At 39.4% G+C, this 18,727-nt stretch overlaps 1 protein-coding gene across 3 annotated transcripts in view; it reads right to left on the bottom strand.

Annotated features, from left to right (window-relative positions):
• LOC146370690 (FERM and PDZ domain-containing protein 4-like) overlaps positions 1–15,117 on the bottom strand; it is a 30,392-nt gene extending 15,275 nt beyond the window's left edge. Inside the window, exons 1-2 of one of the 3 annotated variants that reach the window (XM_084954742.1) lie at positions 14,997–15,117; positions 2,598–2,714 (exon numbers count right to left, since the gene is read on the bottom strand). In XM_084954742.1, the coding sequence (XP_084810868.1) occupies positions 2,598–2,714; positions 14,997–15,040 (161 nt within the window). In that variant the 5' untranslated portion in view covers positions 15,041–15,117. Of the gene's footprint in view, positions 1–2,160; positions 2,432–2,597; positions 2,715–9,608; positions 10,092–14,996 lie in introns of those variants that run through there. The other 2 variants (XM_084954743.1, XM_084954744.1) reach the window with 2 other exon arrangements.
• Between the last annotated feature and the right edge of the window lie 3,610 nt (positions 15,118–18,727).

Genomic DNA, 18,727 nt, shown 5'->3' with positions numbered 1-18,727 from the left:
CATTTCAGATAGAGGATATTTTTCTACATGAAGTTGTAATTCTAATATAAAAGTATATAAACTGGTTCTATAAATCATTCTCAATGGCACACTGATTCACGGTTGGTCAAGATTTTTGTATGATTTGTGTATGTATGCACTGTATACTAATTAACACTGACTGTGCTATATTATGCTGTGGCCATTATACATGTATTTGCAATTAGGAGACTATCGTGTTTGTTTAAAAAAAAGAAATTACAGCTTCAAGTCTTCCACTGGCAATTAAAAGTTGCAAAACCACCCAACATACAGTTATCCCATATTACACTACAAAATCAACAGACTGAATACCATTTTGCATCTACATTTTAAAAATAATTGATTAAATGACCAAACAAACACAGGGACCTCTTGTGCTGGTGGTGTGATACAGTAGTATTGGCAGGCAGAACGACTGAGAGCAGAATGTGCAAAGTCTGATGTAACAAGACTGAAAACTGAAGCTTAGTTAAAAATAATGAGTCCCATTATGTCAACTACTTGTATCGTGGACCTGGCCATTTTTTTCTAAAATCTATTTGCTTCTGCACAATCATTCCACATTTACTTAAAATCATTACAAGGGCAAAACGTATTCGGTTATTTTATAGCTAATTAGGAAAATGTATCTGTCACATCTACTTCCCTAGATAGGTAGTCTTTTTAAACAGAGATATTAAATTTCTTTGTACAGATTGTTTAATACATTTTATTTCAGTTTGCAAACATATAATCTTAAATTAATATACTACCTCCAGTGTACTCCCACGACTCAGGAGTATAGAATATTCCATAAATTATTAAGTGATGCATTTAAAAGAAATTCAAATAAGCTTTTTATAAACTGCAGCATTTACAAGACTTACGAATTAACCGTATGCTGGCCTCCTTAGCTTCTTAACCTCGAAATTTCCTCTTAAAGTCACACATTTTGTCCCTGCCTTTAATACCCCAAAGCATTGACTGAAACATTTTGTCTGTCATCATATGACAACTACAGTTATTACATACTGTATCGCAAAAAGGAACATTTAGTTTGAATTTATGTGTCAGTTTTATCTCAGGAATGACAACCTCAGCAGATTGTGCACAAATCAAAACCATATGGACCTGTGCATTCAGGAAGAATGCTGCCGCCTCCTCTCCATGGCCACCTGCTAAACATGGCTAGAGTCCCATTGTGCGGACAGCCATGCATCCACTGGTCTGTAATCATACCCATTAGCTGCTAGTGTAGCTCTACCGCATAGTGCACAAGCTGCACTGTGAGCTTTACGGAGAAGAAGATAAACAAAAAGCGACAGCAAGAAATGCTGGGCCGATTCTCACTATTGCAGTCTAATTTTGGCCTAAAAGGTCATCAACAGAAATCCCAATAACACCCTCCCATCTCAGGTTCAGTTACATGAATGAGTTAATGTAACTCATTTAACTCTCCACTTGTGTCAAAACATATCCCTATATTGTTGTAGCTGCTTTAAATGACACGACATTAATAATTGTATGTAAATCTGTTCATATTGTCTGGTAAATGCTTTATTCATGTGCTCATCCCACACAGACTAGACATGTATTCCACTGAGAAATACAACAGTTTAGCATAGGCAGCTAAGAGGCTTGACAAACTAAGATAGCCACTTGATTATTTATGAATCTTCCTTAAATTTAGAAAGGAAAGGCTGGAGCCAAAACAGCCTCCACGATCTGCCTCTTGCAGACACACTCTGCATCCTGCACTTTCACTGCTCCTTACTTCTTATATAACTCCTCTGACATCACGCTTCTCATGCTATAACCCGTGTGTGACAAGCGCATACCTCCTATTCGTATATTAAATAAACATTTGTTGTTGTTTTTTCCACAACTGGAAGACATATCTGTATTACAAAACCTGCTGTGCTAATAATGTACTCGTTACATTCCATAATATTCAGTGAGAAGAATTAAAACTCCTATGAACAAATGAAAGCAGAGAATATTTTTCCAGAAACCGTTAGTATAGATTAGGTTGTTAAAAGCATGTCTAATTTGTGTTTTGACGAAATAGTAAAAATCCCGACCAAATCAACATAACAGCAACACTTGTTACACTACTGCACACGCAAACACACGAAGAGCCAGTGAAGAGTTTCTTTTTACCTGTCAGTACAGATTTCCACAAGTGCCAGTTAAGAAGGATCAATTACGCTGATAACACTATTACCCTGCATCCTCTGAGGAATGTGAAGACTCTCAGATCAAAACAAGCCCATGCACAGGTGAATTTCTTCATCATCATCATCAACAACAACAACAGCAGCATGCGCACACTTGCGCTCTCAAAAGCCCTCTTCTGCATTTGGGAGACTGCATGAGGAGTATTGTGGGTGTGTGTGAGAGCGTGAGAGAGAGTGAGAGTAGGCAGGGGCAGAGTGTGCGCAGCAGCGGAGGGAGCAGAAAATCAGTATTCTGAATGCACAGATGGAGACAGTGTGGAGGCAGTGACGTGGCTGGAATAATCACAGGTTGGCAAAGCGTCTGAAACATCTGGAACAGAGCGAGCTCCCCCTCACTTTCTTTAAACATAGGGCACTTACTTGATGTAGCAGTCACGCCCCTCTCTGTTGGTGCCCATGTCCCATCCATTTGGGGGTCCCTGTGAAGCACTCCACGTCCCTGAAGGGGGCGGCCAGCCTGAGGATTTGGTCCTGTGGCTGCGGAGGCAGAAAGAGGAGTCAAATCAAGCTTAGCTCCACTTTTTGTAATCATTTGTGGTTTCATTAAAACCTGTGCAAAAATGGTCAGATCGGCTAGTCTAACGGCAAAGTAACTAAAAACAGTATTTGCCAAAGAGATTTTTGAATCTTAATAGAATAAATAAATTGCACAGATAAAAAGCGATTCAGCCCAAGTGATAAGAGATTGTCCGATTCCTGCGTGATAAACAATGTTCCATAGTCACTGTTCACTGAGTGCATACAAATCAAATTAATTATGTAAGCTCGACACACAGGCGGAGTTGTCATGCCTCACTCTTGTGCTTTGAGAGGCATGAAATTGGTTTTATTTCTAGATGTCAGTACATTCTTTATAAAAGAAGCCCAGGGGAATTCTGTCATGAAGTACTTATTTGATTTGCTCAACGCCAAGACGATTTGATAAAGTTTATCGGAGAATATAACCAGCCATAACCGCCATCCTCAAAACAGTTCATTTTAGCCTATTATCTGGAAGACAGCAGCAGTCTAAATCTCGGTTTCAGCTGATTTTCTGATTCTTACCAGCAAAACAAAGTTCTGCACAGTTAGAAGTTGGCAGAGTGAAGGTGTTCAGGAGAACTGTAATTGGTCAAAATGCTTCCATCTGTCTTTTCCTCTGCATCCCATTTCTTTTGTTCCCTCTATCTCTGTCTTTGTGTCTGCACACTGGTGATGGTATGAAAGCAGTGGCAGTAAGTTGTGTCACTTCAAAGGCTTGTCTGCCGTGTAACAGGGCTCTTCGCATTCATTATTCAAAGCCCCTCTTTCTTTCCCTCTAAATGTTTCCCCAGTTACTGTACCGATGATAATAAAATGCGTGCGAGGTGTGCTTGTGTCTGTATGAAAGAGTGCGTCCTAGTGGGCGTGTGTGTGTATGCACATGTCTATTTCATGAGATCTTGATAAAGTATTACCATTTCATCAACACGTGTAAGCTGAAAGAAAGGCCACAAAACACTGCAAAGCTAGTTGGTGCAAACAGGTAGTCCACGACAACGTAATGCAATAAAAGCTGGAGCACAGTTCTCAAGTCAGCTAGCCTAATAAAAACACACATCTGAGTGCTGCTGGATGCATTAAGTCATATTTAATTCATTTCAAAAATTGAATTCTGCAGTGAAAATGGTGTTTTTCCTTTGGGTACCGCATTTTACATCTGCCTGTGAACACTGGAAGCAATGTGATTTACTTTAACAATGCAGTGGTGTGTTTTGGCGTTATTAGTGTTTCAACACAGATATGGATTTATTTGACCTACAGTACATTAGCTGGGAACAGGCCTCGATGGTGTATATTTAGAACATTTCCTGCAGCTCATATGATGTGTGTGGACACAACTAGATACTGTCTGACGCTGTTGGAGCCACCTCATTGACGAGTCCTCTTTGTACCCACCATTGTACTAGCAGCCATTTTAACACAGGCATTGTCTGATGTTGAAGATTTATACATTTTTCTCAGGAGATGTTCAAAAAATCCAACAAGTGCATAATATTGTAAAATAATGATATTTTTTTCCCAACGCTACATCGTCAGCAGTGATCTGCTTGACATTTTTTCCAAAGGTCTACACCACAATAAAGTGTATTACTTACAGTTCCAGATGCGGTGCCTTCAAAATATATGACTGAAGTAATGATTTGCTCCAAAAAATCCATTTCCTAACTCTATGCCACAATGTATCAGCAGCATAGTGATAGATACTTTGATCTTTGATTTCTTTTGTCTGCAGACAGGAGGACCATTATGCCACTACGTTGCAGCGCTCCAGCTTAACAAAGCGTCTGAAAAGGTTCACCCACTGGTGGACAGTGAAACCGATCTTCCTCAGTGAGCATCAATAAATAATGCCTGCACAGTCACATTGGACTAAGTAATCAAGCGCTAAGTAGGCAAGCCATGCTGCACAATTCATGAACAGGTTACCCAAGAGTCAGAGTGAGGACAATTAGAACAAGAATTTGGGAGGCAAAATGTAGGCTTTCTCAGAGCATAAATTACACTAAAACCACAAAATGCACAGAGGCCTATTTTGTATTTTGTGCATGCTTTTGGATTGAGCTCATGTTATTGGATTGAGCTCATGTAGCAGCCAAAAACATTTTTTAAAAGAGCGCCAAAGGAACACTTAAAAGGAATGGGGAAATTAGGCTCGTCTCATGAAAAACTTTTCTAACACAGAAAATAACATCAGGGTTTTATAATCTAAACTAGATAAATGCAACAGAATGTTCCTCATTTGTGAATTTGTCTTGTTTTCAGAAATTAAAAGAGCAGATGTTCCAGTCAGTAGTTGAATTGTTCTGTCAAAAAGATCACTTTTCAGTGCCTCATTAAAAAAAGCATGAACAGTGTGACCCTTGCTTAATCACAGTAGTTCACTTTCACTTCATAGAAGCATTCCAGTGTTATATGAATGCTGAAGTCCTATTTATGTAGGGAGTAACTATGCATTATAAACAAGCAACAACTAAGAAGAGCATTCCAACACAGACATTCCAGTTAGTTTAAATAATTTACTTTGACAATCTTGATGAGGGTTGGCTATGTGAAACCACGTTCTGGTGCCACACGTGGGCCATTATGTATACAGAGAAAAAAAGAAAAGTAATTATTCATGAGGTATTTGAGGTATTCAAGATATACACACACACACACACACACACACACACACACGCACACACACACACACACACACACACACACACATATATATATATATATATATATATATATATAGATGTGTTTTTGCTCTCACAAGTCTATTTTGCAACAAAGACTCCTGTTTGGAAGCAGCAGCCAAATTTTACTGATGTTTATGTGCCATTTCCCAGGGGGCCCAAACCTATTGCATTTCCTTTTTGTTTCCTACACATTTCCCAGCATGCACCAGGCAAGAGAAAGCGAATATCCCCAGGTTGAGAGAGCCATACTAATTTCCTTTGCATATGCCATCTTGAATAAATCATCACATTGTTCATCCAGTGCAGCCAGATTAGTGTGATACAGGGATTCTGTCTTACAGCATTTACTGTATTAAAAAAGCATTTTTCTCTCAGCACACCGTTCAGCATTTTCTGCCAGATAAGACTCTTAAAGACACAAGTTTCATATATTCCCACGATCAAAATGACCTTGCTAGCAGCATTAAAACTATTTTATAGCTATTAAAATTTGACATCACCTTATTCTAGGGTCAATCTAACAATAAGTGGGTCTTTTTGTTCAACTCTACCTGCTTGACAAAAAGGGGAGTGTTACAAATATGATTCGAGGCACACTGTGAAGAGGCACTGATTCTGCTTTCTCAGTGCTCTTGAATTAAACAGACAGTTATGCATAGATAGACCACTAATGTGATTCTGTTTGGATATGAAATCAGTGGAGAGACAGCAGACGAGATGACCATCTCCTGGGAGAGAGCCCAGGGAGTAGAGCAGAGTGGCTCAGACAGAGTGGAACCACTCTGATTAAAGGCCCTATTCCTTTGCTCCTCTTTTAGAGACTCCTTCCATCCTGCTGAGGGCACTGCCTCTTGTTTCAGTAAACATCTGCCCTCTGCTCGACTTGCCAAACCACCACCTTGGCTCTAATTCTTTGATCGATACGAAAGCACAAAAGAGCACGGTCCAGCCTGTGATTTATATTGTGTGCTGCTGTATATGCATCAAAATTAAAATGAAGGCTATTGCTACGTAAGTACTAATCTTTGAACAAACTGCTCGCTTTTATGTACATAAATGCTTTCTTTGCTGCTCCACATTGCATTTATTTGACGTCAGAGAAGAAATCACTGTTTTTCTACTCTGGAAGAAATGACTTTCCCATGACCACATCGCATTAACGCAGCCAAAAATCAAACTGCCTGGGTGATTAAAATTTCTTCTCTGTCCCATATAATGCCATTATACAATAATATTGAAATTGTCTGCACAATAACACTCACTCCAGAATAAGAGTGTCTGTTTTCCCCATTACTCTAAATGAATATTGTATTTCTGTGTTTGTCTTCGTAAGCACTGATATTGTTGCCATGGGCAACCGCACTATCCTAAGCAGCTCTCTGGTGCCTCTATATAGAAACGTTTTTTGGTTAGTTAATCTCCTCTGGGTGGGTATAAAAAAGCATCTGGGAAACAGCCCACCCACTGTGATCCCCCTGCTATGTTACAGTGAGTAAAGGAACCTCGATGTCCTGCTGTTTACCTGTTAAATGACAAAACACCATTATCTTACAAAAGAGCTACTATTTGAAAGCTGGATATAGTCTGCAGTAGCACTTAAAATATAGGAAACACAGAGCATATCACTAAATATCATATCAGAATCTTAATGTGCATGATTGCATACAATTGTAGTAGTAGACCTTACTACATTTGATTGAATTAGTTGAAATGATAAATCCAGCAGTAAAAGATATTCAAAGCTAAACAAAGAAATCTGTGTTTACACTGCATTTCCCCCAGCCATCCTTTGTGCTACAGCTCTCTATAGAAAACATTAACCAAATATAGTGATGAACTTACCCTGTGGGTGCTGAACTAGACATGAATGCTCCTGCACCTCTTTGTGCTACTCACTGCTTTTACGCTAAAAGCTCTACAGCACGCAACATAATAAATAGTTGCCTAAGACCTCATCCACCAGCCAGCTGGCTACCATTTCTGACCCAGAGTCCTTTCTGCTCTACTCTTCCCTGAGAGCTTCTGATTTGAACACTAAGTATGACAGATCTTTTGGTCTGTGTGTACGCTGATGAACATTTAGGCTAATCAATTTGTGTCCAGACCAGTGATTTCCTGTGAATAAAGTTTGCAGTCAAAACATGTTGAACAATGGCTCACATTATAGATTTTTTTGGGAAAACACAGCCAGAAATGATCCAAGTGAACAGCACAAGCATAAAGTCACACAGTCCAAGTAAATTAGCTTTAGCTGTTGTTCTGCATTACTTGGTTGCGGGAAAACATGCACATTTAATGAACATAGCCATCATTTATATAAGAGTGACTAAATATAGCTCCAACAAGATGCAGTGAACAATATTCTAGATGTTTTTTTCATATATGAGCATGCTCAGCAAACAGCTACATATTGCTGTACACCTTTTAGCAACCCAGTTGATTCAGGAAAGCCCTGTCTGCCTATCGCTGCTGCTTATATTTAGAGAAAATCAAAAGTGTAACTGTAATTTCAAGGAAAATAAGTTCTTAAAAGCTAAAGAAAAGCAGCAACTTCAAAGAGGACATTATTGCTTTGTATCTTGTTACAAAACTTTAAACAAGTGGAAATGCTAGCTTGATTTTTAAAACAACAGAGAAAGAAGAAAATGAAAGCTATATCATCCCTTTGTTTCTGACAGCAGACACATCTGGGGGTGTTGCAAGGCAGGAGGAAGAGACAATGAGGGGAGCCTTTCTTGTCTTTCTTGTAGCTCTCTGAATAAATACAGTGGGTTTCGCTGTGAAATGCAGACTCGTGCTGACTTAAATTCCTAATGGTAGATGAGAGGGAGACAAACATCAGCAACAACAAAGGGAGGGGAATGCTTCTGTGGAAGTGGTAACTCATAGTCAGGGTTAGCATTGTGTGGCATTATTAACAGTGACAGGATGCAGTGATGGTGGTGGTCCACTGGGAGCCGCATCATTGCTGCCATGGAGGGATACTAAATAGAAAGCAGTGTTTCCGTAGGACGATGGAAAATCACTGCTACCTGTTTGATTTCCAGCTCAAATGTTATGAAAAAGGGCCTCGTAAATAAACCGAATACTGAGGTGCAATGCTAGTATTTTTGATGCATGTCTTTTTCCATAAACAAAGAACTAATGAAAAATTGCCAGTGCAGTTCAGTGATGACTCATAAGTGAAATGATACGCTCCTAATGTACATTTCTGTGACACACAGTAGCTTGTTTAATGTATCTTGTTTGTGATCAGCTGTTCTTCTCATCAGTGGTCCATGGTGCCTCTAATGGAGCCAAATCCCCTAGGAAGATTAATGTCCACTGGGGGAGATCAACTCAATCTAGCAGACCCATGTGCGCGCAAGGTGAGGTGTAAGCCCCGACGACGAATGAATTCCTCAGGAGTTATTTTAATCTATGCTTTGCATTATCATTGCTTCTAATGACTTCTTCTAAAACCAATATGAAACTATGGATCTGTCACAAATGAAAATGACCCACATGAAGGAAGTAAATGTGTAAACCGAAATGTGCTGTCTTTTAATTTTAATTGCAAAGTGTCATGATTTAAACGGCTCTTTAGCAACTGTAAATGTCCTTCCTGTTCAGGCCATAGGTATTTTGATTTTAAAGATAAAAACCACTCATATGTCATAACTAGGCAGATTTAAAACATTTGAGAAAGCTATGATCAGTACCCTAAACTGACTCAAAATGAAAATGACTTAAAACTCTGCTGAGAACTAGCAATCACTGCTATGACTCAATTTCCTGGAATAATCTGAAATTTTGCAACATCCTCTGCTGCTTCTTCTCATGTTTCATAATATCTATGGTTACCTTATATTACATAATACTCGAGCAGTAACCGTGTCCACTGTCTGCAATATTTATGAACTTAGATACATACAGTTTAGACACATGAATCGCATCACCAACTGCATCCACCCCCACTGCCATCTCTCTCACTTGCTCATTCATTTCACGTCATACGTGACTGCACAACTTGCTCTCTTGAACAAATCAATAACTCAGCATTTTTAATAACACTTTCAACATGTGATCCGAATCATGCCTTTGAGCATACAAAACGCCGGCTGCTACAGAACAAACAGGCAAATCCACAGACTGGCAAATTCATAGCAGCATTCGTTGGACTCACCCTGACAGCTTTGGCATCTTCACAAAGCTGAACACATCCATGTGTGCTGCAGACTGCAGTCAAGGCTACAGATTCACCATCTACTTCACTCCGGCCCCATTATCTCTCACACTCTTTGGCAATAGAGAATAAATAATTTAAGGGGGAAAAAGTGGAGCTTCCACAAGTCAGGAGGAGAGATTAGTCCTGTTGTCTGTGCTTCTGCATGGCTGAGTGATTCCCGTGTCCTCGCCTCAGCAACACAAATCCATAGCCCATGGAAAAGGATCTGGCAGCGCAGCTTCCCCTGGTTACATCCTTCAAAGCATGCCTCTGTTAGCTGCGTTAAGCCACCTTCATTTAATTTCCATCGCGCTGGAATGATGTGCAGGAGCCGCACAGTAACAACAGCTTTGGAGAGAGGCAGAGAGAGCCAGAGCGAGGGGCAGAGGGAGGGAGGGACATGGGTGGCGGTGGTTGTGGGTGATGAGAGTGGAAAGAGGAATGTGAGAGGATTTGTGATGTTCGTGTGTGTGCTTAGTAGCAAAGGCACAAGAATTTCTAGTTAAGGATGGATCTGGATTCTAAGAATTGCTCGAAAAACAGTCTGATCGAGCTACATGTGGGTCTTTCCATAAAGCGAGAAAAGGTTGAAAAGAGCAGGAAGGATTAAATAAAAGCTGGCAACGCATCGTGTGCACATTATATGCAACAGAGGAGTAGCAAGAGCAGCTGAAGAGTTGTGAGGACCTTATGTGTCCCTTCCCCAGATGAGGTCTCTGCATCACAGCTGCACATTATAATTCCTATACTGTACAGTGCATTTGTTTTGACCTCTCAAACCAGTTCAGCAGCTAAATGCTCACTCTAATTGATGCAATTCATGTGAGGTCAAACATTTTAACAGTATCGTCCAATTCAAATAAATAAAGAGTTAATGCACTTATCTTAAAAGAAGAGCATGACTTTAACATGTCATGATAACAGGATCTGTCTTATGTTGTTAGTAATGCCCAGAGTGCCGAAGCAGGAGGCTGTTGGAATTTCAAATGGTTCAGATGTTTAAAAAATGCCTCAATGCCACATATCCATTGCATTCGCAGATCACCACAAGGTCTAGTAACCCAAGGAGGAAGAACTACTCTTCATAAATGAAATACCTCAGATCAAACACCTCTACTGAAAACCACCAAGAGCCAATTAGCTTTCTCTCTGATCCAGGGAGGCCTCACACTTATTCATGCGGATTTGAAAGTTTGGATAAAAGAAAATAGCCGTGGCAGCACAATTTGCTGTTATCGAGATGAGTAAAACATGCATTTTTGATGTTAGACAAGACCAACATCAAATATACAAACACCTGCTGGCATTAAAAAGAATAAAACCTCGACAAAAGTAAATAAACTAAAAACTGCCCAATTCTCAGATTTTCCATTTTAATCACAGTATAGGCAAAATGATCCAAGAGTTAAAAGGAGAGTCTTTTATCTAGTTCACTGCTCGGAACATGAACTAGAGAATCGGAGAATAAAAAACAGGTAATAAGAATGGCAGGTAGCAAAGGATAAATAAATGCATACACAGAATACAAATAGTGTTTGATTCTAGTTGAGAAAATTCATTCAAGCTACAACTTGTGTTTCCACAATCAAGTACCAAGGATCCTATATTAAAATGCCACAACTTATAAGGCTCTTCAGAGTGAGTCAGTGTGCCTTTGCTGAGAGTGATACATAAAATAAAGTATGTTGTCACTTCCACTCAGGGTCAGGCTTAGGCATGTTTGCTGCCACAGTAAAGATACAACTTAATGGGTAAAAATGGGTGAGCCTCCCGGTGAGTGAGAGTGAGCCCAGGTGAACTGCTGTTGATCTGAATATCTACTTAAGAGTTTTAGATTTGAACATCCATATAGCTGTTTTTTTTCCTTTGGCATTTTTGTGCTACTTTGTCATAAACCATCCATCTGAACTCCAACTAAAAGAAAACAAAGAAAAGAAGAATAAAAAAAACAGAAAAAAAGTGCTTTGCCTATGATTTTTTGATCTATCTAGCTATCATTTCGAAAATGTTACTGTTACAATCTGATTCTAAATTGTTGGACTGAAGCATCTTGAGCAATCCGAACAACATTTGGCTGATGATACATGTCGTAAAAAATACAGCCAGTCCTTTTTTTTTTGGATGAGATGGTAAAGATGCACCGAAGAGCAGAACAGAGAGCGTGTCTGACAATTTGCTTCAAATTCAACTGCAGTGTCCTGTGGCACAAAGATTGAGAGACTCAGCATATTTTAGACAGTTATGTTTGTCCATTTGGGTTTGTGGCCCAGAGGCCAACACGAGTGGCAGAGAATATTAGGGTCAGACAGAAGCGTGATATAAGGCGACTATGGCTGAAGCTTTGACCGATAAAGCCCCGCTGCCCTACTGATCCCTTGCTCTCCCCCTCGCTGAGTCCCTTTTAAAACAGCTGATTTCAGCCTTTCTGGCACACTTGGCCATTTAAAACCTTCACTGCTTTAATTTTGTAAGTACTGCCTGTGGACGACTGCCTTAAAAAATAATGAAAGTAAAACCACTAAATGTTGCAAATGATTCTGGATAACACAGGATTTCTTTAAAAAAACAACAACATTCAGAATACATTTTTTCAGGATACAAGGTAACGCCTGCTGTGACATCATGTTTTCATGTTTTCTCATTTTGTACAGTGTAGTGACGTGACTGTGTAGCCTCCGCTACCCTCTGAACTTCGCATTAGTGCCCTCTGGATCATGACATGTGTTTGAGCAACCACTACAGCAAACTGCCCTTAGACAACGCCCTCATCTACAGAGTTTGGTTTGTTTGTGAGTGTTTGCCTGTGAGCCACCTCAGAACCTCAACTTTCGCAGTCTCTTAGTGCGACGCTAATTACGCCTTGGCTGCGGATGATTTATTTAGTGAATTAAACAGCTTTTAGGGGAGAGTTTAAAGATCTGAACGCCGTTTTGCTATGAATATTCAGTGGTGTGACTAATTGGGATAAGAAGTGAAGTGTTACCTGGCTGAGTTGTGCTACGCTTTAAAAAGATTACGGATTTGGTTTGCCAGTTTCACTACACCTGCTGATAAAGTTCAAAGTAATACTTGGAGGCTGTCGCCTATTTTGTGTGGAGTGAATAAAGCTGCATAATGGGGATACTGCCAGTAAGCTCATCACCATAGTTATCTGTGTGAGTGGTTAACCTGCAGGTTATTAAAACATGTTTTTGTGGGTCAAGGGTAGGTCATGTTTCAGTGCATCCATTTATTAAGAACCAGGTTAGAAATGTTTGCGGCAGACTTCAGGGACTAGATAGCCACCTCCAAGCCTGCTATCACTAACACGAGAAGTGATATGTTATATTAGCCTAAAAACAACTGCATATGAGGCCACTATGGTAAAACAGCTAAAGAAAAACAAGCTTAATTCAACGGTCCCCTTAAACGTTTAGGCTCAAAGGCTTTTGAGCAGCTAAATTATTTTCTTTACTCATGCTATATTTTGGAAAACTTCCAATCAGGCTTTTGGGCCCATCAGAGCACAGAAATGGCTTTAGTAGAGATAAAGATTGTAAATGGTGTTGGTATCGACTTGAATAGACCAATAAATAAATAAATAAACAAAAATCTCTGTCCTTGTTCTACCTGACCCCAGTGCAGGTCACAGTTGACTGTATTGTCATAGACGGCCCACAGACAACAGGTCCTAATTTACAGCTAGATAGTATTTTCATTGTGCCCCAAAAATACATGTGCCTCAAAAAAATAAACCCATTACCTGACATATAGAAGATTGTTCCGCCACTGTTGTTTTTTCTTTTGTTTTTTTGTCTGTCCAAAGCCCAGATTTTGAGTTAGTATCTTGAAATTTCAACTTAATAACTCAAAACGTCATGTCATATAACTGATAATTCAGAGTTACACAAAAGAAAGTCTACATTTCGAGACACTTTTTTGATATACCATACCATACCACCTTTATTTAGATGACTTAGCCTGCAATTTCTTTCTTTTTTTCAGTGTTCGAAACAAACTTCCATAGTGACACGAGGCTCAATCCTGGGACATTTTATTTTCACCGTTTTTCATGCTTTTTTTCTGGTGTTGTCATCAAAAGACGTGCCAATAGTTTTAGATTCATGACGATGATTCCCAACTCTACATTGCTGTTTCTCATGACACCAGAAGCTTTACGGATTCCATTCAGATGTTATTTTTTTTCAGCAATAATCAGAGCTTACTTCAGCTCAGTGAGGATAATACAAAAATATATTTATCACTGGAGCACTTTCAGAAACAACTGAAGTCCCAGGCAATAATTCACAGGCACCAGGTGCTGTCATAGGATTCCAATTCCTAAGCAGTGTGACTAAATACCAAAAAAACTAAAAAACAAAAAAACAGCAGGAGAAAAGCACGCATCACACCTTATTGAAAATTATTACACTGAACACTTGTCTGTAGACTCATTATGTCTAAATATCTCTTATTTGCAGTATCTCTTAGTAGTTCCTAGGGTCCGGATACCAATGACAAGGCTGCTTTCAGCCACTATGGCTCTAATATCATCATTTTTACTTTTTACTAGAATAATGTGAACGTGTCTGGAATTTATGACACTGAACTTACAGAACATCCTCACCTAAACCTTCTGCAACTTCATGGAGCTTTGCAGTAAGTTTAAGCTCATTATTTGGACGTTTAGGCTTCAAATTTATCTTTAAAAAATGGTAATGTTGCTCTGTAAGTGCTGAATGACGTTAGTTATTAATTGCCATTTTAGCCAAAGTCACGATATTCCGATACTGCGTTCATGGCTTGCTTTCAATGACTGCCCTCAAGTAACCAAAAAATGTCTAATTGCAGGTTTAAATTTTTCAGTAAACAAAGCCAGTGAGTAAGCTTCCATAATAACATGACCTCTCAACTGTGTGGACTGAATTCATCAAACATACTAAAGTTTGGCTGTAAAGAAGCCCTATTAATCTATGAGGAAACTGCAGTTACATAACTTTGTGTAGCACCTGTTATACACTGGCATTTGAGTGGATAACCTCAACCACCTACTGTCACCATTCTACTACAAAATGCAAAGATGTAAAATAAAACATTTTTATATAAGTTGTAAACACCATTTGTCTTTCACACCCACAGAAATATGATTGCAATGTATTGGTAAAAAGTTGGCCAACCCATGACCTTAAATCAATACACAGCAACAAACACAATCAATTCTTAAGTCAAGGAAAAAGCTAAAAGGCAATTGAAGAAATGCCCTCTAGAACATACAAATAGTGTTTATCTTTATGATTACACCAACTAGTTCTCACTGACATATGAAATAGTAAAAAAAAACACACCAATCCACAGCACTGTACTCACTGAATAACAGTGAAGATGCCGAGTTCATTGTCATCTGGGTCCATTGCTGGTGACAAGTTTAATCTAATTTAAAGCAGTGCTTGTTTCTGTTTTTCCTGTCCAGGCCTTTTAAGCCTTCTTCACTGATGCGTGCTCCCGTCCTTCCTCCTGACTCCAGAGTTTCTCGCTGCTTGACTTGGATTTTTAATAGTCAACTGCACTCCGCCTGACTAAGCCATTCAGTTATTATTACATACAGTGCCCCTGTCCAAGTGAGTGGCCAGTGCCCTGGAGGCGGAGACCGAGCTTGTCGCTTCTGCCTCAGTAATGAAATAACATCACATTCCGGTCCGGTGCACCAGAAAACACAGAGAGATCAATGCTGAACAGCTGGGCTCCAATGGGGTGCTGTGCTGGTTAAAGCTGCCTCGATGAGCAAGGATCTCATGAAAAACATATTTTGTTTGGGTGATCACACCTGTGGTGTTTTCATATTTCATCCTTACTTGACTCGTCATGCCAAGTTGAGATTTTCCAGTTTTTCCCGTTCAGACTGCTATAAACATCACTGCTTGCACTATAGTCTCAGTTTACTACGAAATTACATTATCTGAAATATTTACCTTATCCCTGTTTGAGGCATTTGGAAATGGCATGTGTTTTATCATCCATGAGAGCTTAAAAATTAAGCTTCAAGCATAATCCAAACTCTATCACTAGCTGCCTGCCAACTGTCACCCTTAACAGAGCCTAACCTAAATCCTATATAAACCAATGAATTAGATCTTAACCTCAATATTATACAGTAGCACAGTACAGTATTATTTTTATCTAATATATCCATTATTTCATTATTCATACTAGTCTTTCCTTAAAAAAGTAAAATAATGTAGCCTGTTAAACTGTGTATGCGTGGAGTTTTTGTTAACATTTTAGGCTTTTATGGCATTTTCTCATAAAGCCGCTGCATTGTGCTGTCATGATAGTTCACGCGGGATTATACCATGTTGATTCTCTCATGCATGAATGGCATACACAGTCTTCCATTAGTTATGAACCGAGGCACGTGTCTTTGCCTCTGCAAGCAAATGGAGCTGCTTGCATAACACATCCCATGGCATGTACACACAGTGGTCTACTACAAGTGAAAGTTCAGCTTCCTAAATAACAATAAGAAAGTGCAAAAGAAAGTCTGGGCCTGTTTTTCATAAAAAATATTTCTTTATATATATTTATATATTGCACCAGATTATTGCTGTAGTTATGTGTGCACATTGCCAACTGTGGACACAGTTTCTGTTTATGTATATCAAGGATCTAGGCACGACCATATGGCCAGGATGGAGTGCTGCGTCTAGTTAAAGCAGACAAAAGCAGACCTTTCTGTGAGATAAATACCACACATGAATCCATCCAATCATGTGGCCGACTGCTCGCCCTTGGGCCACAGCGCCATGCATCAGTGGCCTGTTTTTCCATGACAAACAGGCCGCAGCACTTAGAGTGGGGACAGGGGATGTGCAAAGTGCAATGACCCTGCACAGTGTACATGACTAAGAATCACATTTAGCATGTTGTCTTGGGGTTATAACAGGGATGATTTAAGATGTTGATGATAGGCAGTGTGCTTTCTGTACTCATTTGATTTATTGTGCTGTTCCCTGAGTGTGGGTGGCTAGCCCATCTGATTTCTTAGAAGAATGTGAAATGCCATGCTCCTTTGCAAATTGCACTGGCATCTTATATGACTGCAACATTTAGTTTTTAACGGGCAATAAAAAGCCTAATGCATCTTTGCATTGGCATTGGCCTTGGCAGGAGATTTGCTCTGCTAGTGTCCTTCTAGTTATTTAGTCCAACAGACTTAAGCGCAATGCTCTAAAATAGGTAAGAAACAAAAAGTCAAATAATAAAATTCAAACTAAGCAAAAGGTGCAGTCTACACATCTACAAGCAAAAGACCCGAAAGTGGCACAAGTTGGTTTCCAGTCCATCAAAGCAGATTTTGCCTCACATAATAACAATGAAAGTGACTTTTTCATTACTTTGTGGAGCAGAACAAACAGTAGATGCATTCATTTGCATAAAATGATGAGAGTGGCTCCATGCAGAACAAAAATCATATTGATATAATAAAAGCAACGGCTTGGCTCAACCTTTATGTTGCAAATCTATTTGAAAAAGCTGTCAAGCGCATTTTTTCGCGATAATGTGATTTACACTATTTGCCTGCAAATCTGATTTGTTATAATTATCTACATTGCCATTGCCTTGCCACAGGTAATTCATCATAATTAATTAAACAAATTGAAATGTTATTAAAGGCAGTTGGACAAAGCCCTTGTTCTCATTAAGTCTAAAAGACAGTCTTGTATTTATTTATTTATTTTAATTACACAATTTAACCAATGTGCCTTGTCAGTAATACAGAGCATTTACAACACCAGCAGCTATAAAAACAAGTTGTTAAATATACTCATGCCATAGACAGGAAGTACACAGAAGTCAATCGCACTCAATAAGATCCCAGGATATCACGTTCCTCAAATCAGATAGCCACTCTTGTGTCAACACACTACAGAAGCTCCTCCCTGCTGCCCGGGGAGGATAGGATTCACAGCATCCAGCAATTATCTGTAATGTGGGAGAAAAATCAATGTGCCCATGGAAAGCTGCTAAGGTCACCAAGCCGACGCTGTCACTTGAATCAGGAGCTCAGTGTTGCTGCAGGCTGGGCTCCAAGCCTCTCGGCCAGAATTTGTGAGCACACGCATCATTTCTAATGCCATGGATTAGGGTATTATTAGCCCGACAATATGCAGCATAATTGGTTTTTGCATGTGATCATGGCTGAATGGAAATTTATCAAAAAAAAACAAACATTCAGCCATTAGTTACTAGTTTGAAATATAACTCCCTACTCAACTTTTTCAATTTTCTCACCACTGTTCCAAATAAACAATATGTATAGTACTTTGAATGCTATGCATATTAGAGAATTATTAGTTTTGTTTTCATGCCTCAGTCCAAAAGAAGTTACGCATTACTGCAGGCAAAGTTACACCTGACAAGATTTACTGTCTATAGCAGAGTGGTTTGATTTGATTTGACACACAATTTTCTGTAAGAAACGTATACCACAGTCAAGCAGGTGACATATTTCAACCCCAAATAATTTGCACATAAACTCATGTATCTTTTGTTAATCACAAAAAAAGTGCAACAGCTTTTGACTCACCTCTTCTGCTGCCGGTATCTATCCAAACTGCCACCAAAACAAATTTCATGTCTGCCTGTTTTGCCAATTTCCATGTTTTCTCTCTCAGGTATGAACTCCCAACTGGAACAGTGTGAGTGTGCCCTGTCTGTGGGTGACAAGATCCTGACAGTACGCTAAGAGGAGGGAGGGGCAGGCCTCCTTGAAACATTGATAGTCTGGCGTAAATTCTATTAACAGCAACACGATATTGAGAAGAATGAAAAATCAATACCTTGTGGCCAGTAATGTTTGAAGGATCAGGCCGAGTGGAAAAGTGAGATGGCATGGTGTAGCTGTAATGCAGAGACTGCTTCTGTAAGTGGTTAATCAGGTGCTTGTCTGACATCTCGATTGCATTTTCCTCTCACCATTACGCCCATTTTCTCCCTTCGCTATAGAGAAGATGTGCTACTAAATGTAAGAGATGGTAATCTGAGAAATAATAAAAGGCTCCAATCTGATATAGATGCACTATTCTAAAGAGATTAAAAAC

This window comes from Perissodus microlepis, chromosome 16 (assembly GCF_051167445.1).
Source record: "Perissodus microlepis isolate ML-2025 ecotype Zambia chromosome 16, ASM5116744v1, whole genome shotgun sequence".
Lineage (NCBI taxonomy): Eukaryota > Metazoa > Chordata > Actinopteri > Cichliformes > Cichlidae > Perissodus > Perissodus microlepis.
Note: the sequence above shows the minus strand (reverse complement) of the source record. Positions and strands in the feature narration are given on the sequence as shown.